This window comes from Citrus sinensis, chromosome 4 (genome assembly GCF_022201045.2).
Source record: "Citrus sinensis cultivar Valencia sweet orange chromosome 4, DVS_A1.0, whole genome shotgun sequence".
NCBI lineage: Eukaryota > Viridiplantae > Streptophyta > Magnoliopsida > Sapindales > Rutaceae > Citrus > Citrus sinensis.
The window spans coordinates 6,557,671-6,585,043 of record NC_068559.1 but is presented as its reverse complement, the minus strand read 5'-3'; the positions used below and the strand labels follow the sequence as shown (position 1 = coordinate 6,585,043).

Sequence of the window (27,373 nt, the reverse complement as noted above, 5' to 3'; positions counted from 1 at the left end):
TATTAAATCTTTATATGTCATGATGATGATGGGTGTGTTATTAATAGGTGGGTGAATCAAAGTTTTTGTTCGAATCCGAAACCATACAAAGATAATAGAGCTTTTTTGTTGTTGAGCACTTGAATTGGAGAATGCAAGCAATTAATTCCGAGGTTGCAGCAGTAGTTGCAGGCAAACCAAAACAATTGTTGATCCTAAGAAAGCTATATGGCTCACTGAAAATTGTGATGGTGAATTTGAAGGTAGAAGACCAATTTTTTTTTTTTTTTGGTGGGAGAAGAACGTAGAAGACTTGAGACATCTACATGGCTTTTTTCACATTTCTGTTATGTATCTTATTGACTCTATTATTTGGTTACATATACTTGGAAATTTGTAATGATTGGAATTAATATTTTGTAAATATTATGATTCTTATGATTGCATTTTATATTTTTTATATTAATTTTATAATTTTCAGGAACAAAAATACAAAAATTATGTATTTTGAATTTCTCACCAAAAATTACTAATTAAATTCAAATTTTTTTTTTACTTTTTTGAAAAATATGTTATGACGGACATAGGAGTGGTAATATTTATCACAACTATGTGACATGTATTGTTCTGTCATTTTTCTTGATGTCGGCTACAATGACAATAAGAATAACCGTCATTCATCCTTAAGATGATAGTTTTTACCTGTCATAGTAGATTATTTTTCTTATAGTGAGGGAACTTGATAAGTTATTTATGGTCTAAGTGGCCAATTTAGATTAACTATCATAGTTAATTCACTATTGGAAATTTGGAATAAAGTTCATAATGTTATTTAATTCTTGATTATTTAGGTTATAACTTTTAATTCAACAGTTAGCTTTATCATAGGATTGGCTGTCCTTTATTAGTATTGAAATGTGAAGTGTTATTATTGATCCACAATTTTGAGAAACTAACGCGTCATAAACTAAGATTTGTAATTTTTTTTTTCTTGAAAGAATGGCCATTACGAAAGACACTTTGCAACACACAATTTGCGGTCACAAAGCTTTTGTAGCACCCGCGTACGTAAGTAACCCCTTTAAGCCGTCACAAAAAGTCATATGTAACGGCAAAGTAACAGTCACGTAAATCACTTTTTCAATTAGTGTTATTATATGATTAAAATTTAATTATCTCTACTTTTTAGTTTTTAACCATCAATCGCGTTAATAAAATTTGTTTAGAAGAAAATCAATCATGAGAAATAAGAAATTTCTTATACTAGAGCGATGTCATGCTGATAACGTCTTATTGGTGTTAGTAAGAAGTAGTTGAGAACTAGGTGGTAAATAATATAAAATTTCGAAAATGTATGAGAGAAACTAGCCACGTGTCCAGATCTATATTACAATAGTGAGCCAATAATAGGATGGGTGACGAAAGAATCCTAAATAATAAATAAATTCGATTCCTGAAACTGATAGGACGCCTTTTCAAGCCAGGATTCGGAATATTGTATAGCAAATTAACTTTGTCTTATTGTCTATATAAGACCAATTAGCACGTACTGGTGTATTTTATGGGATCATATCTAATAGTAAATAATAATAAGCTCACTGTCTCGGTCCTCTCATGATTTCTTTTCTCGGTCTCTTACTATTGATTGATTTGATTATCTAATTTTGATCGATCGATCAATCATTAGTAATGGGTTTTACAAAGACGAAAATATATATCATAGTAGCTGCTTTAAGTTTCTTGCTGGTGATGGCAACCGCAGCAACTGTGCGTGTTGGTGGTCGTGGTGGAGCTGAGAAAGTAGTGAGTCTTGGAGGTGTTGGTTTTTCTAAAACACACAAAGTTGGTGGTGAGTCTGGTGGATGGACAAATCCAAAGGCAAACATCGGCGACGTTGATTATTACAAGAAATGGGCATCTTCGAGGAACTTCAGCGTTGGAGACACCATCGTGTTCGAGTACAACAGGCAGTCAGACAACGTGATCGTGTCACGTAACCGCCAAGATTTTGAGTCATGCAGAACAAAATCCCTCAACCGTGGGGCCTCCACTACTGGCTCTGACTCAATCCTTCTCACATTTACCGGCAGCCACTACTTTTGGAGCGGTTTTCCAGGCCACTGTCAAGCAGGACAGAAGTTCGAAATCCTGGTTAGAGAAGGTTACCGGCCGCCGAGGCCGCGTTTGCCCAAACTATATGTTGATAGCACCTTTGCTTTTTCTTTCCCATTCATTCGCCATGATTCATGTAGAAATTATTCGGATCCGAATCCTCCCCTCCTAATCAGATCTTCTTAATATAACTATATTGAATTAATTAATAGTGGACAGAAAAGTACTCTTTTTAGTTTATTTGACTCAAATTTTGTTAGTTTAGTTTAGTTTATTTAGGATTTGATTTTTCTTAACCCTATTCTATTATGGTTGTTATTCAAATAATCAACATCATCGTAACAGTCTTTTACTATTTTTTATTCTTTTTTTTTTTTTGTCAATCATAGACGTTTTGGGGCAAGGATTACTTGTGGGATTGGATTGGTTTTGGAATTAATTATTTATACTACATTTGGCAAGTTTCACTTTGAATTAGATTAGAGGATAAAATTTGAACTTACTCCTAAAATCATGGGATTAGCAAACCCAATTTACAGATGCATTTAATTAGGATAAATTTACACATGGGTTTAGTTAGGATTAATTTTAAAAACAATACTTGTATAATGCTTGTATGTTTACTTTAATAATCACTATATTAAAATTAATCATGAAAATTAATAATATCAGTAATTGGTTGCTTTTACATATATTATTTGCTCAATTTTTGATAAAATAAAATATACTAAAATATGTAATAAAATTAATTAAATATTTAAATAATTTTTAATTTAATTTAATTTAATCTAATTTATATTTTGTTTATTATAAATTATGACTACTTAATAACTAATTTTTTATATATTTAATTTTTAGTTAATTGTATTTTAAATTAATTTTAATAATTATTTTATTATTAAATATTCATGAATAGTTCTTACTTATAATTAAATGTCAACTTAAATGGTATTTAGTGTCATTCAAATATAATTTAATACAGTTCAATCGATATTATACCAAATATAAGACAATATTATATAATTTAGTCGGATCCAAACAAATCTAATCTAGTGTAATTTTAATAATTAGTCCAATCTAATCTTGCTTGCCAAAGTGTCCAAGTATTTAATTAGTTATCCAAAGCCCTTTTTCAAAATGTCTGCCTATTATTAATTACAGTATAACCTATGTAAATTGATAATATTAGGACCATACAAAACCTATTAATTTAAAGGGGAATTAATTTAATTGATAAAATAATAATTTATAAAGTGTATATACATTACAATGGACACATCTTTTAATATTTTACCAATCTAATCAATTGAAAATGAATTAATCCACTAAACAATTAAATAAATAAAAAATAAAAAATGCTTACAATTTCATAATTCAACCCCAGAACTTCTAGAAGTAATAAGCAAAATTAAGGATGAGATTAAAATTATATTTAAATTTCTAAAAAAAAAGTAACAATATAGTCATATTTTAAATAAAAAATATCATAACAATTATATTTGTAATTTCAACAAATTATTAATTTACGATATGAATGTGAACACAAAATTGTGTAAGATTGTTTCCAAAAAAAAGCATTATCTTAAAGCATCACCAAAAGTCTTTACTAATTTTACTTTTCGAATATATATTTGCTTATCTATGTGGCAAATAGGAGAGTGAAAAAATATTATATCCTCCAAGAAATTCCTCAAATAGAAATAAGTTAATATTACTTTAATCAAATAACTATTTTTTTAAAGGAAAAATAAATAGTAATTAAGACACTTCTCTCTTTCTTTCTAATAAAAAGTAATTAAATATAAATTAAAGAGAGAGAAAGCACTCTACAAAATTGAAAAGAGAGAAATATTTCTTATTAGAAAAATTTTAATAGAATTGTTTTTCTAAAGTCTTAAATGTTGAAGTGGCTCTTCAACTAAGTAGTAAAATTTTATTTGAAGAGTTTTTTGGTAATGCTCTTATTAATTTAGCCCTTTGCCCAAGTCGGGACTGTAAAAATTTATTATATAATAGAGGTTTTATTAATTTATTTAGTTATAGAGGTTTCACTGTATAAGTTTATAACCAAATTAGCACACACCCATAGACCCACAATAGGCCTCTAATACACGATTGTGGATATATATTATATGCAGACAATTGAGTATTACGATTGGATATATATTTTACCGTACGTGAAACAGTACCCTGATTCTAAAATATAATTAATAGCTCTGGTACCATTGTTAGGAAATTGATGGGAGAAGCACAATTACAACTAAAATGACATTGGAGTAAAATGAAGAACAAGCACACAAAGAGGACATTAGAAATTACATGGTTTGACTTTTAACCCACGTTCACAAGAAAAGACAAAAGGATAAAACTTTACCAGAACCTCAATACATACAACCTCTCAAATCACTAATCACATAAGAGTATTAAAAACTCTTAATCTCTCACTTAACTCTTGATTTCTCCCTCTCAAAATAGAGGAGAAGAACTGAAGAAATTAAATAGATTGGGATGCACCAAATGAGGGGGAGCACCCCTCCTTTAGCCAATTGGTTGGCTATTTTTCATCCTTTTTTTTGTTTGGGGGGAAGGGGGGGGGGGGGGGGGAAGTCAACCCACGCGGGTACAAATTGTGATGCACCGTTCCAACAATTGTGGGTGCACCACTCTTCTAGAAGAGTGGCGCCCCATTTTCAACAGATGGGTGTTGCGACTTTGAACAATGCCGGTATTTCCCTTATGCGCGGTGCAGTGCTTATAAACACCGATGTATCTACACTCAATTATACCTTATTGGCCCTGAAACATCTATATTCGTCTCCACCGAGCAACTCACCTTCAAAAACACAGACGAAAGCACAATTCATGTGCAAGATGTCGTTTTCGGATGTGGCTTCAGTACTAACCGGAATTTTAAATTTTCTGGGATTTTTGGTCTGGGAATCGGTAGATCATCTCTAGTTTCTCTGCTGAACTCTTCGTTCTCTTACTGCATTGGGAGCTTGCAAGATCCGGACTATTTACATAACAAGCTGATTCTAGGGGATGGAGCAATAATTGATGAAGGTGATGCTACCCCTCTTCAATTCATAGATGGACATTATTACATAACCCTTGAAGCCATAAGCGTTGATGGCAGAATGCTTGACATAAACCCTAATATTTTCAAAATGGATGATAGTGGTGGTGGAGTTATGATTGACAGTGGAACAGATGTAACTTGGCTTGTGAAAGAAGCTTACGAGGCACTTCGTGACGAAGTTATGATCCGTCTCGAAGGGGAGCAGATGAGATCATATTCGTGGCCAGACAAATTGTGTTATCATGGGATCATGTCTAGTGACCTCAAGGGGTTTCCAACTGTTAGGTTTCATTTTAGGGGCGGAGCTAAGTTGGCTTTGGAGAAAGACAGCATGTTTTATCAACCGAGGCCAGATGCATTTTGCATGGCTGTGAATCCGGCTTCTATTAATAATAGATACGTAAACTTTTCACTTATTGGAATGATGGCTCAACAATTTTACAATGTGGGTTATGACATTGGCAGGAAGCAGAAAACTTTCCAGAGGATGGATTGTGAAGTTCTTGATGATGATTGATATTTTATGATGATAGATCATCACAGATCATCATATGGGGATTGTAAATTGAGCTTTCGATCATTAATTAATAAATTAAGAGAGAGTGATGGATAGAAGTATAATGAGTATATATATATATATATATATATATATATATATATATATATATATATAAGTAGAAAGTTTGATTGGATGTATAGTAAAAGTTTCCACTAATAAATCACACCAAATCATTCATTATGTTTTTCAAACTTTTTGTTATATGCATTAAATATACTATACTTCATTCCCATCTTTATTGGAATAATATGTCTCAACAAAAATACAAAGTGGATTATGATATTGGTGGGAAGCAGATAGATAACTTTATAGAGGACCGATTGTGAACTTCTTGATGATTGATACTGTTGTGCAAATTTTAATACATTCACAAGTACATGAGTTTATTGGAGTGTAGATTAGGAATAATGAGGTCAAACTCATAAGGACTGTTAATTTTTACAAAAGCTAAGTTTAATCTAAGCTAATTGAGACTACTCTAGTTAGAAAATATTTTGTTTGAAAAGATTTAAACTAACGATGTAATTAAAATTAAATTGAGTAAATTAACATAAGAATTCAAGAGATTGAAGCTATCAAGGTTTCAGAATCCACCACAATTCAACTTAACAATTATCTAATTACCGATCAATACCTAATTTTAAAGTGACAACTCGAAATCAATTTATGTCTACTCATGAATATAACAATTAAACCCAATTAAGATTAATCTTATATAGGTTCTTGTCCTGCTTAATAGTATGATATCAAAGTATCCCATGTAAACATATTGAATAATAAAGAGTCAAAGTTTTCTTATGCATTCCGTATAAACAATTTAATGAAAGACAAAGAATCATAAATAATCACATATAAACTTTATAAATCCAACTATTGGTTTATTCAAATATTAATCCTAACAATCAATAATGCATGACAAATTAGTGAAAAGATTTAACTATAATCAACCAAATATGTGAAACAAGAACCATAACATTAAAGCACATAAGTATGGAATTAATTGAATAAAAAGTAAGTTATTTTATTGAACAAGGTTTTATCCTTAACCCTAGTAAAAAAAATTGGAAAGACAAAAAGAGACCGAGGACAATAGAACTAATAAAACCCATCATACGACTGTCGCTCTAATTTTTTTTCTCTCTATCTTTCGTCTGCATCCGTCTCTGTCCCCCTTTCAAAAGCCAAAAGCTTGGCTTATATATAATGCTTGGCTAGGAATGGCAATGGTATCCGCAAACCTGCAATTCGTCCAACACTTGCCCACCAAAAACTGCTCGATGCGGGCAATTTTATGAGTTGCGGGTGGGTTTGATATTATAAATTTAAATTCATTGCAGGCTGCGGGTGGGTTTGGTATTAACAAAAATTCAGTAAGAAAATTTATTTTAATTGTTTTTTTATAAATTTAATTATTAAAATAACAATAAAAATATTTAGTTATAGAAATATGTAAACTACATTATTGACAGCCATTTGTCGCTTAAAACCAAACCTAATCTTCTTCATTATAGAAATATTTAATTTTAAAAATACATAATTATTGCTGCTAGCTTGATTCACATCATTCTCTTCACAATACATATCCATATATTTTTTAAAGACACTTGTGTAGCTATCAATGAAAGGATATCCATATTAGATGAAATTGGTCTATCTTAGATTTGTCGGTTTTGGCTAAAACTCCACCCAAACTTGGCTACTAATCTAATCAAAAGCTTAAGCATAACTTTTAGTGCAGAGTTATTTGTATATTTGTATGCAATAGTAAAAGTATATTTTTATAGAAATGTTTGGATAAATCTTTTTTTTTTAATGTGGTATTATGATTGTGGATGTGGTGTTATGATTTGAAATAAATATGTTACTGCTACCATTGTTGCGAGTATGACCAAACCCAGTGATTTTAAATAAATCTGTTGCTACTACCACAGCTGCAGGTTACAGGGTTTGATAATTGTTAAAACTCACAATGGGCGGGTTTTTTTTTATAAAACTAAAACCCTGTAGTCGCTATGGGTGGATTTGGTAATTTAAAATTTTTGGAGCTGCGGGTTCAATAATGACAAATCTACTATTGGCGATACCCATTGTCATCCCTATGCTTGGTGGACTTGTTTGGTAACCTTTAGCCTTTTCCAAAACCGCGATGACCAAGCAAATTAATGCCGTCCAATCGGCTTGCCTTCCAAGTAATTTAGTCACATTAGGATTTTCACTCCTTTTTAATGCCATGTACGTGCACTCAGTTTGAAATCAAAATCAACATTACTTCAATTGTTAAATTTTCCTTTTCTTGAGTGCTTTTCACGTGGTCAACATAATGGACCATATTTGATCTTGCTTCGCTTAATTTATCCAAGCCCATGCATCTAATCTGGTAAGCTTCTATTCTCTTTAATTTTGATTCCTTAAAGCACGTTTATTCCCTAATCTTCGAATTATTTTACTGTTTAATAAAATAAATTTATTATCTAAAAATAACAAATAACTAGCGAATATATAATAAAAGTAAAATATGTATATATTATATGCTCATCAAATACTTTAGGATAATCATCAGATATCATAATATGGGGGTTGTTCAAGTCTCAGTATATATCATGATCACAATATGTGAAGAAAAACAGAAACATCGAAATTGTTAACATTCTACAATTAAATAGCTTAAAATTAAACAATTTACATTTATGATTCTGTTGCGAATTCAAGAAGAATGAATTAATAAGAAAATTAAGTATAAATAATATAAAGAAATGGGGGCTGGTTGATATTGTACAAGTGAAAATGTGAAATTGCTGTCTTGTCTTGGATGAAGGTAGGCTGCCTCATTTATAGTTTATAATTCGGCAATCAAAATCTCAATGATCATATCGGTAATTTAGGATCTTTCATGTGAATTTTATTCTAGAAATCATGTCCGTTGCGATCACGTGATCTAAATGATCAAAACTAATTATTTTACAGGTGCTAAACCTGATTATGTTATAGTTTATAAATTTTATGATCTTATAATGAAGAGTTAACTCAAGTTTGTTGAGATCGCGTGATCTATATCACTCACTCATTATGGAGAGAAACTTGCATGATATAAACTTACCATCTGAGAGCTAATAGTACCCTACTATGTGGTAAAGTTATGGGACATATATTGGGTCCCACTAATTTTTTAAATATAAAATATTGTAGCTCCTACAGTAGAATCCATTATTAATCCCACCTCAAGAGCCACTACTCTACCAGATGGTAGAGTATTATTGGACAGACTAACTACCTCAACATGCTAAGGTGATAAACTTGTTTCATGCAAAATTTTCTCTTCATTGTGATTAGTGAAGAACCACATCACGTGTGCTATATACACGTATATAAATATAATTAATGAAACTATAGGAATATGAATGAGACTATGCAATAGGGATGGCAATTATGCCTGCAAACCCGCCTAAATCCACCTGTCAAAACCCGACCACTGCGGATAATTTTGCGGATTATGGGCGGGTTTGGTATTACAAATTAAAACCTGTACTTGGATGCGGGTGGGTTTGGTATTAGTCCAATATCCGGTGGATACCCGCATGGATATCCACTAAACCCACAATGTTTTTTTAAATATTTTTAATTTAATTTTACTTGAAAGAAATTTAAATCTAAAAAATATATAAGGAAAATAATGTAATTATAAAAAGTGCCAAATAATCAAAGTGTTGTTGTATGGACTATTTTTCTTTAACTTAATGCATGAATTATTTCATTATTATAATTTTTTTCGGATTACTATTTGAAAAGTATTAATCTTAATCATTATTGTAGGCATAATTTTAGATGGGTGCTAACGATGGTGAATGAAATGAAGATCTTCTCTTGGAGCTTGTGTTGAACAATAGTATGAAATGTAATTGCTATTTTTAGATACTAATTTGTGGTTTTTTTTTAATGGATTTGTGTATTTTATACTTAAATTTGAGAATTTATGTTGTATTGATGTTGAAATTTTAATTTTTCATTTACATTGGTTAAATTTAAAATTGAGTATGTTATGTAGAATTTGAGGTTATTTTTGTAAATTTATATATTCAACATTTGTGATTTTAAATGTACAAACCCGCAAAAAATCTGCCGGATACCATTGCGGATTTGGCAATTGTCAAAACCCCCAGCAGATGGGTATCTTAAAAAAATTAAAACCCGCTGCGGGTTGCGGGTGGGTTTGATAATTTAAATTTTGTGCGGGTTTTGATTTGGTCATGGTAAACCCTCTGCAGACGGTGCTCATTGCCATTCCTACTATGCAATAAGTTTCTGGGTATGGATATATCCAACCTACAATACGTGTAAAATTACGTCTTCTCAAAAAATAATTTACAAAAGTTATAAAATTTAAAATAAAGAGAGATTTAAACAATTAATCAATTATGTCTTTTTCTTTACATAAGTCTCATTGTTAATCATTAATATTATTTTAATGTAATTTAATTTATTATTTTATCCTATAACAAAAATAATTGAATTATCTAAAACATGTGCTTTTCTAACATAAGTTTAAACAATTAACAAGGATTTAATTGGTTAATTCTTCAAATTTCTTCTTTATTTGAAATTATTAAAAATAATATGAATTTTTTATAATTACATTTTTGAAGTGGGGTGGGTTTACAAAAATTGAGGGGTGAAAATACCACGACTCTAATTTTTTGATTAATCTATATTCTGTGACAAACTCCAAAAAGCTCCAGTAGGGTACTCCAAAAAACTCCAAAGTAATTCAGTTTAGCTTAGTTCAATTTGATCGTTTGGTCTTTTTGGTTAGATTAATTTTATCTTATACATTCAACAAAAAAAATTTATATAATAGTAATATATTATTACTACAACAACAATCATGAGTACATAAATTCATAAATAATAAATAACAACATAAATTCAAATAAATCAACATGATAAAGTCCAACATGTTGGGATGACAATGGTGTCTAGCAAAGGTGCCCAAACCCACCAGTTAAAACTCGCCAATTACGGGTAATTTTGCGAGTTGCAGGCAGGTTTATTATTACAAATTAAAACACACTGCGAGTTATGGGGAGGTTTGGTATATACTAAACATCCAATGGATACCTGCATAAGTATCTGCTGACCCACACTTGTATAAGCATCACAGTAGATGTATACATTCATATGGAAGGAATAACAATAACATATATATATATAAATATAGTAAAAGTATGCGTGTGTTTGAGATTGAGGTTGGGCAGCTGTAACTTAAAAGTTACAGCACTAAAGTGTTTGGTAAACACTAACTGCTGTAACTTGGAAATTATATTGATATAATTTTTCACTTGTATAATGAAAAATCTATTATATCTTTAATAATTTTATCAAAATTATTATTTAAAATCTACATTTACTATATATTACTACTTTTTGTTTCATAGTTATAACATTTTTTTCACAGCAGCTGTAGCTTAAAAGCTACAGTACCTCAATCACAAACACACCCTATGTTTTCTTATATTAAAATGCAAAACAAGATAGAGTTAAACTCGCGAATTCATGGCCATGGTTACCGATCGATGATAATAATATGTTGAATGAGAGATAATAACATTGACTATAATCCTTGAAAGAGATCGATCTATCGATCAGTTGTAAGTTTTCTTGTTATTGAAATTTTATTTTCTAAACAAAAACAACGGACTCAATATCGACTTAATTTGATTCAAGCTAGCTACATTGCAAATATTTTTTCATTGTTTATGCAGTTTTTGAACGTTAATGCTATGTTCATTACAATTAGTTTATTATTGTTTGTGATAAAGATGAAAGTTCTAGAAAATGCTTTCATATCTTATTCACTTTACATCGTCAAATACAAAGAATTATATACAAAATTTTGGTTGACTTCTAAAGACTAATAAAGGAAAGCAACTAAATGTAAATTTGTACAATCCCTAAATTGAAGAAATAGAAGTAGGAAAGCAAATAAAATTGGAGAACAGATTGTCCGGTAATTGAGAGGAAAATTTGCAATGCATCAAGGTAATTAATTATATTCTCCAACACTCTCCCTCAAGATGGCAGGTGAAGGTCTTGAACGCCCATCTTGGAAAGCATTCGATGGAAAGAATTAGCCCTAAGAGGTTTAGTAAAAATGACCGCTAGTTATTGTTGTGAATGAATGAAGGTTGTGCGAACAATGCCTCTCTGAATTTTATCTCCAACTAAGTGGCAATCAATTTCGATATGCTTAGTTCGTTCACAGAAAGTGGGATTGGCAACAATGTGCAAGGCAGCTTTATTGCTACAATAAAGAAGTGCAGGTTAAAGATGATTAACTCCAAGTTCTTTAAGTAAATATAATATCCAACTGATCTCACAATAAGTTGTTACCATTACTCTGTATTTAGCCTCGGCAAAGAAGCGAGATACAATTGATTGCTTCTTAGATTTCCATGATATCAAAGATTGACAAAAAAGAATACAATAACCTGTGACAGAACGCCTAGTATTTGGGCAACTTGCCCAATCTGAGTCACAATATGCTTGTGAATGTAGTGCACTAGATGATGAGAGAAGTATGCCTTTTTAAATATTGTAATATCTTGACTGCAGCAAGGTAATGAGATTAACGTGGTTCACTAAGGAATTGATTGAGAGTTTGAACACAATAGGCTATGTATGGTCTAGAAACTGTAAGGTAGAGTAATCATTCGATTAATCGCTAATAAGAGGATACATTGGAGATAAGCTCACCATCTGAATTTGTCAACTTCAAATTTTGTTCCATGGGGGTTTTGGACAGACAAGAGGCAATAAGACCAAAATCCTCAAGTAATTCAAGAACATATTTTTGTTGACCTAAATAAATCCTCTTTTGGAAAGAGCAACTTTAGTGCCAAGGAAGAACTTTTAGTTGCCAAGATCCCTCACTTCGAAATTGCTTTACAACCCCTTCCTTAAGTTTTTGTATTTCGACAACATTATGACATGTAATGATGATATCGTCTACATGCGCAAGAATCACAGTGAATGAATTATTCACTATCTTAGTAAACAAAGAATAGTCCACCTTTGATTGATGATATCCAGCATCTAGCAACTTATTGGAAAGTTTTGCAAACCATTGGTGGGGGGGGGGGGGGGGGGGGGTTGTTTAAGGCCGTACAAGGACTTTTAATGCTTACATACTACATCTCAATTTTCTAATTCTTTGTAACCAAGAGGGAGTTGCATATAGACTTCTTTATTTAAGTCTCCATGTAGGAAAACATTATTAATATCAAGTTGGTGGAGACTCCAATTTTTCACAGCTGCAATAGTTAATAAACAATGCATGGTAGTTAGCTTTGTTACTTGGGCAAAAGTTTCTTAGCAGTCAAGTCCTTCTTGTTGATTATATCTTTTGGCCACTAAGCGAGCTTTATAGCGTTCAATAGTCCCATATACTTTATACTTGATTTTATACACCCATTTACCACCAATAGCCTTTTTATTTGGTGGTAGAGATGTAAGGTTCCAAGTCTGATTATCCTCCAAAGCTGTAATTTCTTTAGACATTGTATTCCTCTAATTTTCATCAAGCATGGCTTGTTTAAAGCTCTTTAGTTCTGTGGTGGATGAAATTGATGCTAAAAGAAACGATAAAAAGGAGAAAATCTATCGTATGCAAGAAAATGATGTAAATGATGATGGAGGGACTTACTTACAAGGCATGAAGAAGATGCTGGAGATGATAAATCACATAAGGCCAACTTGCAGTGATAATTTTTTAGATAAGAAGGAGGACGCGTGTCTCGAGTGGATCGTCGAATCATTGCTGGTGGGTCATCAATTAACTAGTCATTTTCCTGACATACTATTTCATCAATTATAGTGATAGGTGTTGGACTAGGGTCTTCATGATTTTGTTCAACAAGAGAATGGAGCAGAATAATTTTATTAGAATGTGAAGAAATCTTTTAAAGGAAAGGAAAAATAGTTTCATGAAATTGTTAATCTTTAGATATAAAAATTCTTTTGTTACTTAAGTTATACAATTTATAACCTTTTGTAGCATATGGATAACCAAGGAAAATACAACGAGTGGCTCTAGCATCAAATTTTGTCTTTGAAGTGTTTATATTGGTATAATAATGATAGAAAGCAAGTGCATGAGCCACGAAGATCTAGAAGAATGCTAAAGCCAAACCATAAGTATATTACATGAGAGCATAAGTTGACTCCCATGCAAGCCATGTATGACACATGCATGTGCAGTTTCACATGTGGAAATTGTAAAGATGAGTACTGGAGCCGTGATTTTGGGATGACCTTATCAAGTTGCTTTTGGGATAACCTTATCAAGTTGCTTTTGATTATCTTTTACGAAATATTAACTAAGTCATTATTTTAATATTTGTTTTATCGATTTCAGCTGTGATTGTAGGTTGAAAATCAAGGTCTTGTGATTATAAATAAGCTCCAGAATATGAATAAAGGCATTGAGATTGCAAACTGCAATTATTTGGTTATTTCTCACCACAAGCAGAAACAATATCACTAGCACTACTTGTAATCGTTAGCTGCATCTGACTGGGACCTAACATTGGTATCAGAGCTAGCTATTAATGATGACCAACAAAGAGCATATCGAATGAATTGAAGATGATATCGGGAGCTTACAGAACAAGATGGAACAAATGGAAATTGGGTTCAATGACAAGCTACAACGTCTGGAGGATACCATGAACAAATTGGCTGAATCTTTTAGTGCAACCAGAGGCACTGCCAGTCACGACACTAACGTGAACATTGGATCTTTACGACCATTCCGCGAGGAAAGTGAAAGAGGTCGACCACCGATGCCGACAAGACTTGCTAAGTTGGAGTTTCCCCGCTATGCCGGCGACGACCCAACAGAGTGGTTCAATCGGGTAACGTAGTATTTTGAGTACCAAGAAACCACAGATAAGCAGAAAGTAGTCTTAGCGGCATATCACTTGGAGGGCGAAGCAAATCAATGGTGGCAGTGGATGCACAAGGCTTACCGAGAAGAAGGCCGACCGGTTACGTGGGAAACATTTGTTGACAAGCTGTGGGCGCGCTTCGGACCAACAAATTATGAAGACTTTGATGAAGCATTGTCTCAGGTCAAACAAACAGGTTCTTTGAGAGAATATCAGAAGGAATTCGAGAGGTTGGGAAACTGAGTTCATGGGTGGTCACAGAAAGCGTTGGTAGGCACTTTCACGGGAGGGTTGAAAACGGAGATTGCAGAGGATATACGGATGTTCAGGCCACGAACGTTAAAGGAAGCCATTAGCCTTGCTCGTATGAAAGACGACCAGATAACACGCCAACGGAGATTATTCTGACCAACAATTGTCAGCCAAACACCGCCGGTCCCCAATCGAGCATCACCAACAGTACCCTTCAAACGACTGTCTTGGGAGGAGATGCAACGTTGACGTACATAAGGGTTATGCTTCAACTGTAATGACAAGTTTACCGTTGGCCACAAATGTACCAAGGCACAATTACTGATTTTAGAAGGCGAACCACAAACAGAAGAATTCATCTATGAAGAGGTCACGGAAGATGATCCAACAACGGGACCAACAGAAATGGTAAAACCTAAAATCTCTTTATATGCATTAACAGGATGGGCTGCACCTCGAACAATGCGAGTCATGGCAAGGATTGGGCCGTACCAAATAATAGTCTTAATAGACAGTGGGTCCACCCACAATTTCATTAACACTAAACTTGCTAATATGCTGCAATTACCCATCAAACCAATGGAGACTTTCACAGTATGCGTTGCCAACGATGAAAGATTGACATGTCAAGGGAAGTTTGAACAGGTACAACTTTTCATTCAAGATATTTCTTTTTCACTTACGGTTTATTCTCTATCGATATCAGAATTGGATATAGTACTGGGTGTGCAATGGCTCGAATTATTAGGTTCAGTCGTATGTAATTGGAAGACATTAACTATGGAGTTTGAGTGGGGAAATTAGCAACAACGCCTACAAGGGATAAATCCGCAAATGGTACAGCCAGCATCGGTGACAGAAGTAACGAAGGAAATTAAACAAGGTCATGAGGTATATGCAATTTGTTTCCAAATAAAACTAGAAGAGTCGATGGGCACGTTACCACCAGATATGCAGCAGCTGTTATCAAATTATGAGGCATTGTTTCGTGAGCCCACACAGCTCTTATAACTCTATGAAATGAGAGTTATCATGGCACTTTTAGGCTTAAATCAATACTACTAAGAGAGTAAATTATGTGTTTCTATTGCATTTTTGTTATATTTTGCATAAATAATCATTTTAGTTAGTCTTAATAAGTTTTGCTCGATTTAAAGTAATTTGTGCTCAAATTGTGTGCATAATTGTAGGTTTTCAGAAGCTTATAATTCATGGAAGGAATGCTATGCAATAGGCTTGCAAAAATAAGGAAAGAACATGGCTACAAAAGAGTTGAAACAAATCTGGAACAGTGCAGTTGCTGTAGCCGTTGCTGTGGTAATCCTGGAACAACGACAAAGCAAATTCCACGTGGGATACTTGCAGAATTGCGATCTGTAATTTCCTAATCTGACTTATACGCGCCTTAGGCTTTCGTTTACCCTAATTTTCAACTATAAAAGAAGCACACGTCATAAGGATTAGGTAGGGCCGTCACCCAAGGAGAAAAAACACAAAGAAACAAAAGAAAAACAAGATTCAAGAGAGAGATTAAGGGCTGTACAAGAGGAGAATTTGTAGAAATCAATTGGGAGCTCAATCTTTCTTATTCTTCTCTTGCTTTCTCGTTTTCTATTTATTTATGGGGATGTGTTTCATGGCTGAAACTTTGTTCTTTATTTTTCTTTTACAAACCATGAACTAAATTTATTTGTGGTTGAGTGATAAACAATCTTGATGGTTTATTGACTGAATATATGTGTTGTTGCATGTTTGCTGTAGCAGTTTGTTTTGATAGTATTTATTTTTATTCATTATTTCGGTTGATCACCCATTTAATGATACAAGTTAGGAGAGAGCCGCAAAAGGGCCTATCTTAGTGGAACATATCAGAACAATACTTGATCTTAAATTGAGTTTCCTGGATTGAGTTTTATTTGAGTCCCAAAAGTGCCATGCTTGATTTAAGATTAGTGATGAACTAGACGTACGGATGCACCTTGTAGGGTAAATAGAACCTAAGCGTGTAATATTATATCTTATGTTGGCATAACAATTTATCACTGTTAGGTTGCATATAGATATAAGATATCCAACATGCGACGGCTGAGGATACATAAGGATTCTGCCCAGTGCTATAGCAGATACTGCAGCAACCGAGCCAACCATTAGAAAATAGTCAAGACCATTAGGAGAGTTTACTCACTCAACTACTTTATATTCCCATTAGTTTTATCCTTGAGTTTGACGTGATAATCTATTTTGTTGCATTTTATTTATTGCGCTTTTATTTTAATTAGTATAATAGTTTCACCAATTGTTTTATTTTATTTTAGCACAAAAATCTGAACTGTTAAGATTGCTGTAGTAAATCTGATAACATCAATCACTGTGGAGACGATCTTGAATACTCATCACTTTATTACTTGTTGTGTACACTTGCACATTGACACAAATATCATTAGTATTTATACACCAACAATTTTTTGGTGCCGTTGCCGGGGATTGATTGTTAATTGTGATTTGTGAAATTAGTTTTAACGGTGCTAATTTTTTATTTTATTTTAATTTGTTTATTTTGTTGACATAGGTGATCTAGCAACCCTTGCATGTGTAAATATAAATCTGTTGACTTCCAGTTTGATCTAGAAATTGAAAGAACTGCAAGGAGATTGAGAAGAGAGCATTAGGAATTACAAGCTGCTGTAGCAATGGATGATTTGCAAGATTTGAGAAACTTGAACCGTAGAGAGGAGATACAACCAGTCAATGTACATGATGGTCTGAATGGACAATATGTTCAAAGGCAACCAGGGAACAACAACATTATTCACATGGCGAATGATAGAGATAGAGCCATTCGAGACTACGCAGTGTTGACTCCTCAAGCCATACATCCGGGAATAGTTAGACCCGACGTTCAAGCTGACAATTGTGAACTCAAACCCGTGATGTTTCAGATGCTTCAAACAGTGGGGCAATTTAATTATTTGCCATCCGAAGATCCTCATCTACACCTTAAGTTATTTTTGGAAGTAAGTGATGCTTTCAAGATTGCTGGAGCATCGCAAGAAGCATTGAGATTCAGACTTTTCCCGTTTTCTTTGAGAGATCGGGCAAGAGTATGGTTGACTTCTCTACCACCAGATTCTATCACTACATTGAGTGACTTGGCTGACAAATTTTTGTTGAAATACTTCCCGCCAACCAAGAATGCAAAGTTGAGGAATGAGATCACATCTTTCCATCAACTTGAAGATGAGAGCTTGTGTGACGCATGGGAGAGATTTAAGGAGTTACTTAGAAAATGTCCTCATCATGGTATTCCTTGCTGCATATAGTTGGAAACTTTCTATAATGGTCTCAACCCAAGCACTAGATTAATGGTGGACGCTTCAGCAAATAGGGCATTGTTATCTAAGTCTTACAATGAGGCTTATGAAATTTTGGAGAGGATAGTCAACAATAACTATCAGTGGCCATCAACCAGACAAGCTGCAGCAAGAGAAACAGTAGGAGTTCATAACGTAGATGCCTTGACAACATTGTCAGCCCAAGTAACTTCATTAACAAGGATGGTAAAGGCTATGACTACTGCTCCAGCAACTGTTAACCAAATTTCTGATATGTCTTGCATTTATTGTGGAGAAGGGCATTTATTTGACAATTGTCCTGGTAATCCAGCTTCGGTTAACTATATGGGCAGCTTTAATAAACAGAACCAGGATAATCCATATTCAAACACTTACAACCCTAGATGGAGACAGCACCTGAACTTTTCATGGAGTTATCAGAACCAGATTGTTGCAGCACCTAGTGGACAGAACAGACTTGCTCAACCACCTGAATTTTATCAGCAAAATCAAGAGCAAAGAAGTATCAACAATGATCAACTTAGCTCCCTTGAAGGTTTGATTAAGGATTATATTGTGAAGAATGAAGCAGTTGTTCAAAGTCATATTGTATCTTTGAGAAACTTGGAAAATCAAATTGGACAGCTTGCTACAGCATTGAGCAACAGACCTCAAGGCAGTTTACCCAGCAATACAAAGAACCCAAGAAGAGAAGGGAAAGAGCACTGCAAGGTGATTAACTTGAGATCTGGAAAGGACGTTGATAATTCAGTTGGTGTGCCAAAAAGAAGAATTGAGTCCAACAAAGGCCAAAAAGACACTCAAGTAGAGAATGAGTCACAGTCTTCCACTTTTCAGAATGCAAATCAATACAGTTCTGCTACAGCATCTGTAGAAAGTTATGATCCAGCACCTGGTGGTGAAGAAGCTACAGCACCAACAACAACAGACCTGAGTAGAGCAAAAGAGAAGCAGTTTGCACAACCTGCTGCAGCACAGCAGTTTAGACACCCACCACCCTTCCCTCAAAGATTTCAGAAGCAACAACAAGACAAACAGTTTAGCAAAATCTTGGGAATGCTAAAACAGCTGCATATCAATATCATTTTTGTGGAAGTGCTAGAGCAAATGCCAAACTATGCGAAATTTTTTAAGGATATTTTGACAAAGAAAATAAGACTTGGAGAGTTTGAAACAATTGCTTTAACACAAGAGAGCAGCCGAATGCTTCAAAGTAAGATACCACAGAAGATGAAGGATCCAGGAAGCTTCACAATCTAATGCTCCATAGGCACTAAATACAGTGGCAAAGCACTTTGTGATTTGGGGGCTAGCATCAATCTCATGCCTTTATCAGTGTTTAAGCAATTGGGAGTTGGTGAATGTAGACCAACAACACTAACTTTACAACTTGCTGACAGATCTCATGCATATCCAGAAGGGAAGATTGAAGATGTATTGGTGAAGGTGGATAAATTTATTTTTCTGGTAGATTTCATTGTGCTAGACTTTGAGGCAGACAAAGAAGTGCCAATCATTCTAGAGAGACCTTTCTTAGCCACGGGAAAGACTTTAATTGATGTTAAAACAAGAGAATCAACCATGAGGGTAAATGACCAGCAAATTACATTCAATGTGCTGGATGCCATGAAGAGTCCCGATGAGATTGAAGATTGTAATTTTATCAGTGTTGTGGACTTTGTTGTAACAGAGAAATTACACAGTTGCTGCAGTAAGGAAGAAATCAATGTTGTAACATTGGAAGAACTTGATGGTGAAGATCATGGAGCAGCTAACATAGCATGGTCAGGAGAGAAGCAACCCTTCAGAATTGACGAGCAAATCCAACAAAGAGAACTCACTCCAGACCAACAAGAATTCAAAGTTAACGGACCGAGAGTGAAGCACTATCTTGGAGCTGATGTGAACAGCCTAAAGAGTGATCGGTTCTTGAAAGATCCAGGTTGAGGAAACAAGAAAGGTCAGGCTAAAGGACCTAAAATCAAGTGCTAATTGGGAGGCAACCCAATAAGGGAAGTTGTTTCAAGTTTTTAAGGCATTGAATTTAGCTTTTAAATTATTTAATTTGTCTTTTCATTATTTTAAGTGTGCATCTAATTTTTTATGTTTTTGTGTTAAATTACACTAAAAAAAAAGTGAAAAAAATGAGGGAATTGCTACAGCATCACTTACAACATGATATAACAGAAAATTCTCAAACAACAGAGGCATTCTTGCTTTTGCAGCAGCAAATGAATTGATCAGATTTTATGATAAGGAGCGTTTGAGAAGTGGATCAAATAAGAAGTGACCCTTTACAGCCTGTGCTGCAGCAGTGCTTCCAGCAACAGGGCAGTACCCCTAACCGCTAGTTTATTTTACTTCTTGCTGCAAAATTTTTCTTTCATTTAGTTTTAATTTTCTAACTCATTCTGCATGTCCTTTTATTTAGTATATGCATGTCCGGTTCATGTGGTTTTGTTTCGTGTGCTTGTGAGGACACAACACCACTCAAGTTTGTGGGGGTTGTGTTTATGAGTGCATGTGTTTATGCTTGTGTTGTGTGAAGCTCTGTTATCTAATATTTGTGTATGGATTTGAAAACCTAATGAAGATAAATGGAGTGTTATTCAATATTTATGAGAAAGTCAAGTAGAGATAGTTATAGATAGAGGTTAAACTTCTGTCCTGACACTTAGACTTTGGTTGAGTTTTATGAGCATGCTGTAGCAGAGCCAAGAAAACCCAAAAAAAAAGAGTAGAAAATATCTCAAGTTTGGGGGAAACTTTTTGTTAGACTGTGCCTGTTATGAAATAAATTCTGCTTCAATGGTTTAAGTTACTAAGTAACCAGGGTTGAGTATGTACCTCATATGCAAACTTGAGTCCAAAAGCAACACAAGCTACGAGCAGTGCTGCAGCAATTATAAAAAAAACAAAAAAAAAGTGATAAAGAGGTCCGCTACCTAGGATACTGAGTAACCTGGTTTGTTCATGAGCCCCATGTTCAGCCTTGAGTCAAAGGCGTCCAAAGGTATGACCTAGATATAACATCCTGAATGCGTTGCTGTAGCAACTCTAACATGTACTTTGAATGAGTAATTGAGTGTCGTCATTACAAGTGATAGGCATTCACATGAAAGCTCAATGTTGCATTGAAGGGTTTAACTGAAAAAAAAGTATTATTATTGTAGCACAGTTTTAGTTTATTTTTGAATTCTACTCCCCCATATGTGAATATATTTGTGTTCTATCTCTGAATTATATGTCTGTGTAATGTTGTAGCACCTCTAGAATTTGATCAAAGTGGCACACACACACTCTGGACAGAATGAAGCCTAAGTCTAGAACTAAATTGCTATGACTATTTTGCATGATTAAAAGTGTGATATGAGGGTGGAAGAATCCTTGCAAATCTGATGACAGAGCTAAGTTATTTGTTGCATGATTGTGTGATTGAAGTGTTAGCGTTGTTGTCATTACTTGAGGATAAGTAATGGTTTAAGTTTGGGGGTGTGATAACTCTATGAAATGAGAGTTATCATGGCACTTTTAGACTTAAATCAATATTACTTAGAGAGTAAATTATGTGTTTCTATTGCATTTTTGTTATATTTTGCATAAATAATCATTTTAGTCAGTCTTAATAAGTTTTGCTCGATTTAAAGTAATTTGTGCTCAAATTGTGTGCATAATTGTAGGTTTCCAGAAGCTTATAATTCATGGAATGAATGCTATGCAATAGGCTTGCAAAAATAAGGAAAGAACATGGCTACAAAAGAGTTGAAACAAATCTGGAACAGTGCAGTTGCTGTAGCAATCCTGGAACAACGACAAAGAAAATTCCGCGCGGGATACTTGCAGAATTGCGATCTGCAGTTTCCTAATCTGACTTATGCGCGTTAATAAGTTTTGCTTGATTTAAAGTAATTTGTGCTCAAATTGTGTGCATAATTGTAGGTTTCCAGAAGCTTATAATTCATGGAATGAATGCTATGCAATAGGCTTGCAAAAATAAGGAAAGAACATGGCTACAAAAGAGTTGAAACAAATCTGGAACAATGCAGTTGCTGTAGCCATTGCTGTAGCAATCCTAGAACAACGACAAAGAAAATTCCGCGCGGGATACTTGCAGAATTGCGATCTGCAGTTTCCTAATCTGACTTATGCACGCCTTAGGCTTCCGTTTACCCTAATTTTCAACTATAAAAGAAGCACACATCATAAGGATTAGGGAGGGCCGTCACCCAAGGAGAAAAAACATAAAGAAACAAAAGAAAAACAAGATTCAAGGGAGAGATTAAGGGCTGCACAAGAGGAGAATTTGTAGAAATCAATTGGGAGCTCAATCTTTCTTATTCTTCTCTTGCTTTCTCGTTTTCTATTTATTTATGGGGATGTGTTTCATGGCTGAAACTTTGTTCTTTATTTTTCTTTTACAAACTATGAACTAAATTTATTTGTGGTTGAGTGATAAACAATCTTGATGGTTTATTGACTGAATATATGTGTTGTTGCATGTTTGCTGTAGCAGTTTGTTTTGATAGTATTTATTTTTATTCATTATTTCGGTTGATCACCCATTTAATGATACAAGTTAGGAGAGAGCTGCAAAAGGGCCTATCTTAGTGGAACATATCATAACAATACTTGATCTTAAATTGAGTTTCCTGGATTGAGTTGTACTTGAGTCCCAAAAGGGCCATGCTTGATTTAAGATTAGTGATGAACTAGACATAAGGATTCACCTTGTAGGGTAAATAGAACCTAAGCGTGTAATGATATATCTTATGTTGGCATAACAATTGATCATTGTTAGGCTGCATATAGATATAAGATATCCAATATGCAACGGCTGAGGATACATAAGGATTCTGCCCAGTGCTATAGCAGATACTGCAGCAACCGAGCCAACCATTAGAAAATAGTCAAGACCATTAGGAGAGTTTGCTCACTCAACTACTTTATATTCCCATTAGTTTTATCCTTGAGTTTGACGTGATAATCTATTTTGTTGCATTTTATTTATTGCGCTTTTATTTTGATTAGTATAATAGTTTCACCAATTGTTTTATTTTATTTTAGCACAAAAATCTGCACTGTTAAGATTGTTGTAGTAAATCTGATAACATCAATCGCTGTTGAGACGATCTTAAATACTCATCACTTTATTACTTGTTGTGTACACTTGCACATTGACACCAATATCATTAGTATTTATACACCAACAACTCCCTTCTCCACGAGACATTGATCACTGAATTCCATTAAAGGAAGGTACCGAGGCAATTAATGTGAAACCCTACCGGTACGCTTATTTCCAAGAAGCAGAAATTGAAAAACAAGTACAAGAGATGCTAACTTCGGGGTTAATCCGGCCAAGCACCAGTCCTTTCTCCTCGCCAGTGCTGTTGGTGGAAAAGAAGGACGACAGTTGGCGCTTTTGTAATAACTACAGAGCTCTATATCAAGTCACCATCAAAGATCGTTTTCCAATTCCAACGGTTGATGACATGTTAGACGATCTCCATGGTGCCGCATATTTCACAAAATTGGATTTAAGGGCAGGGTATCATCAGGTGCGAGTTAATCCAGTGGATGTCCACAAAACCGCATTCCGAACTCACAACTGGCATTATGAATACCTAGTGATTCCGTTCGGATTGTGCAATGCACCATCAACGTTTCAGACTTTGATGAATTCTATTTTCCGTCCTTACCTCAGAAAATTTATACTAGTATTTCTTGATGACATACTAATTTACAGCCCCACGTGGAGCTGCCATTTGAAACATGTGAAACAGGCACTAGAAATTCTTCGAGAACAACAACTCTTTATCAAGGCAAGCAAGTGCAATTTCAGGCAGCAGGAATTGGAGTATCTAGGTCACATCGTCACTTGTCATGGCACAAAGGTGGACGGCAAGAAAATTGCGGCGATGGTAACTTGGCCCCGACCACAAAACATCTCCGAGCTGAGAGGATTCCTTGGTCTCACCGGATATTACAGAAAATTCGTGCAAGGGTATGGGTTGCTTGCTCGGCCACTTACTAATCTTTTGAAGAAGGATAGTTCGGCTGGAGTGACGAAGCGGAAAAGCTTTTGACAATTTAAAGAAGGCTATGACTAGTACTCCAATGCTCGCCATGCCCAACTTCAATGATACTTTCATTATTGAAACTGACGCTTCCGACGATGGTATTGGTGCGGTGTTACAGCAGCAAGAAAAACCAATAGCGTACATGAGTAGAGCTCTCGGCATCACAAAGAAAGCTTGGTCAGTTTACAACAAAGAGATGCTCGCCATTGTGGAAGTTATTCGAATACAGAGGCCATACTTGTTAGGGCAGCGTTTCACAATCCAAACTGACCATCGCAACATCAAATTCTTCCTGGAACAGAAAGTCACAACACCGGAGCAACAAAAATGGATGGCAAAATTAATGGGCTACGATTATGAAATTATTTATAGGTCGGGTTGAGAAAATACAACCGCAGATGCGTTGTCACGACGTTCTGATAGCCCAACTCTATTTCATGTCTTTGTTCCGCAGGTTGCTATATGGGAAGAAATCAAAAACGCGGCCAGCAACAATGAGTACATGAAGAAAATAAATTCAGTTGTGCAAACCCAACCTTCAGGGCCTTACACGTTGTGGGATGGCCTGATATTTTTTAAGAATAAAGTAGTAGTTCCACAAGCGTTACGGGACACACTCCTATTTGAAGCACATGACACAAAGATATGAGGTCACTCTAGAATTCTTCGTACATTCAAACGTTTATCACAACAGTTCTACTGGCCATCCATGTTCCAAACTGTACGTGAATACGTGAGTAAATGTGCAACTTGTCAACAAACAAAGGCAGAAACGCTCAAGCCGGCAGGACTTCTCCAGCCTCTGCCAATCCCGCGTCAGGTGTGGGATGATATTACACTAGACTTTATTGAAGATTTACCTTGCTCACAAGGGAAGAATGCTATTTTGGTGGTGGTAGATCGATTGAGTAAATCAGCACATTTTATGGCTCTTTCTCATCTTTACTCAGCAAAAATAGTGGCGGAAAAATTTATTGAGGGAGTAGTGAAGCTGTACGGCATGCCCAAATCAATCATTAGCGACTGAGACCCTATATTCATCAGCAGATTTTGGCAAGAGTTCTTCAATTTTTCCGGCACCAAACTCAAAATGAGCTCGGCGTACCACCCACAAACCGACGGCCAAACGGAGGTAATTAATCGATGCTTGGAACAGTACTTGAGATGTTTTGTTCACCAGTGCCCGCGAAAGTGGCATTCTTTTTTGCCGTGGGCAGAATTTTGGTACAACACCACATTCTACGTCTCCATCGAAATGACTCCATTCCAAGCTTTGTATGGAAGACCACCTCCAGCCGTGCCCATGTATCAACTTGGTTCCTCGCCGGTGCATGAGGTTGATCAAGCCTTACATTCGCGTGATGAACTGCTCTTACAATTAAAGAAAAACTTAGCCACATCAGCTAACAGGATGAACCAAACAGCTGACAAGGGCCGCTACGACGTTGAGTTCAAACAGGGAGATATGGTGTTATTAAAGTTGCAGCCCTATCGGCAGACTTCAGTGTTCAGAAGGGCACATCAGAAATTAGCTTGCAGGTACTTTAGGCCGTATTTAGTTCTTCGCAAAGTTGGAGTTGTTGCCTACGAACTACAATTACCAGAGAATGCTCGAATTCACCTGGTGTTTCACGTCTCTTTGCTTAAGAAAGCTATGGGTGATTTCCTTAGCAACGGCGTCGATTTACCACCTGTGGATGATGAAGGCTCGGTGATCATGGACCCTGAAGCTATCCTTGACACACGTTGGGTGAAGAGAGGAGGTAAAGTGATCGAGTAGAATCTAGTCTGTTGGAAAAAAATGACGGCTGAAGACGCAACATGGGAGGATGCCACAATGCTGCGCCAGCAATTCCCTCATCAGACCCTTGAGGACAAGGGTATTCTTCGTGGCAGAGGCAATGATAGAAAGCAAGTGCATGAGCCACGAAGATCTGGAAGAATGCCAAAGCCAAACCATAAGTATATTACGTGAGAGCATAAGTTGACTCCCATGCAAGCCATGCATGACACATGCATGTGCAGTTTCACGTGTGGAAATTGTAAAGATGAGTACTGGAGCCGTGATTTTGGGATGACCTTAACAAGTTGCTTTTGATTATCTTTTACGAAATATTAGCTAAGTCATTATTTTAATATTTGTTTTATTGATTTCAGCCGTGATTGTAGGTTGAAAATCAAGGTCTTGTGATTATAAATAAGCTCCAGAATATGAATAAAGGCATTGAGATTTCAAACTGCAATTATTTGGTTATTTCTCACCACAAGCAGAAACAATATCACTAGCACTACTTGTAATCGTTAGCTGCATCTGACTGGGACCTAACACATAACACAAACACAAACACCCAAAGACTTTTAAATGCGAGTAAGAAGAAATTGCTCCAAAAAGCATTTCATAGGGTGTTTTACCATAAGAAGAGGAGTTAGTGTCTAATTTATAAGATAAGTAGCAGTCAAAACACATTCTCCTTAAAACTGTAAGGGAAGTGCTGATTGGAATCGTAAAGCACGGGCTACATTCAATAGATGACCATTTTTTCTTTCCACAATCCCATTTTGTTGGGGTGTGTTAACACAACTCTTCTCATGACTGATTCCTTTCATACGATAAAAATCTAGCATGTTAAATTCCAACCCATTATCAAAACGTAGAATTTTAATTTTCTTGTTAAATTGGATTTCAACATAAGAACAAAAAGATTGTATGAGTAAGCAAATCTAACATTTACACTTTATAAGAAAAATCCATGTACATCTTGTATAATCATCAACAATAGTAAGAAATAATGTGCACCGAATAAAAAAGCAACATGATATTTTCCCCATATGTCACAATGGATTAAATTAAAAGGCTCCAGAGAATTTTTATCACTTAAAGTAAAAGGAAGACGAGTTTGTTTAGCTAGTGGATAGACTTCACAAACTTGATTTAGAGTAGAAACATTTAAATCAAATATATAATTGGAAAGTAACTGAAGACATAGATGGCTTGGATGTCCCAAGTGTTGGTGCCACAA

At 34.9% G+C, this 27,373-nt stretch overlaps 4 protein-coding genes and 1 non-coding gene across 5 annotated transcripts; 4 read left to right on the top strand and 1 right to left on the bottom strand.

Annotated features, from left to right (window-relative positions):
• The first annotated feature begins 1,565 nt into the window (after nucleotides 1-1,565).
• LOC112498902 (blue copper protein 1b-like) lies at nucleotides 1,566-2,328 on the top strand. The gene has a single exon (XM_025100762.2). The coding sequence runs from the start codon at nucleotides 1,669-1,671 to the stop codon at nucleotides 2,275-2,277; it is 609 nt and encodes a 202-aa protein (XP_024956530.1). The 5' UTR covers nucleotides 1,566-1,668; the 3' UTR covers nucleotides 2,278-2,328.
• Nucleotides 2,329-4,788: 2,460 nt separating this feature from the next.
• LOC112498903 (aspartyl protease UND-like) lies at nucleotides 4,789-5,687 on the top strand. The gene is made up of 2 exons (XM_025100763.1): nucleotides 4,789-4,955; nucleotides 5,039-5,687. The coding sequence occupies exons 1-2, from the start codon at nucleotides 4,789-4,791 to the stop codon at nucleotides 5,685-5,687; spliced, it is 816 nt and encodes a 271-aa protein (XP_024956531.1).
• A 12,430-nt stretch (nucleotides 5,688-18,117) lies between these two features.
• Nucleotides 18,118-18,224, bottom strand: LOC112499460 (small nucleolar RNA R71). The gene has a single exon (XR_003067055.2). It is a non-coding gene; the product is annotated as a small nucleolar RNA R71 (small nucleolar RNA).
• Nucleotides 18,225-18,282: 58 nt separating this feature from the next.
• Nucleotides 18,283-20,220, top strand: LOC107177842 (uncharacterized). The gene is made up of 2 exons (XM_015532328.1): nucleotides 18,283-19,310; nucleotides 19,641-20,220. The coding sequence occupies exons 1-2, from the start codon at nucleotides 18,283-18,285 to the stop codon at nucleotides 20,218-20,220; spliced, it is 1,608 nt and encodes a 535-aa protein (XP_015387814.1).
• A 5,388-nt stretch (nucleotides 20,221-25,608) lies between these two features.
• LOC127901824 (uncharacterized) lies at nucleotides 25,609-26,133 on the top strand. Its single transcript, XM_052439829.1, has one exon. The coding sequence runs from the start codon at nucleotides 25,609-25,611 to the stop codon at nucleotides 26,131-26,133; it is 525 nt and encodes a 174-aa protein (XP_052295789.1).
• The last annotated feature ends 1,240 nt before the right edge of the window (nucleotides 26,134-27,373 follow it).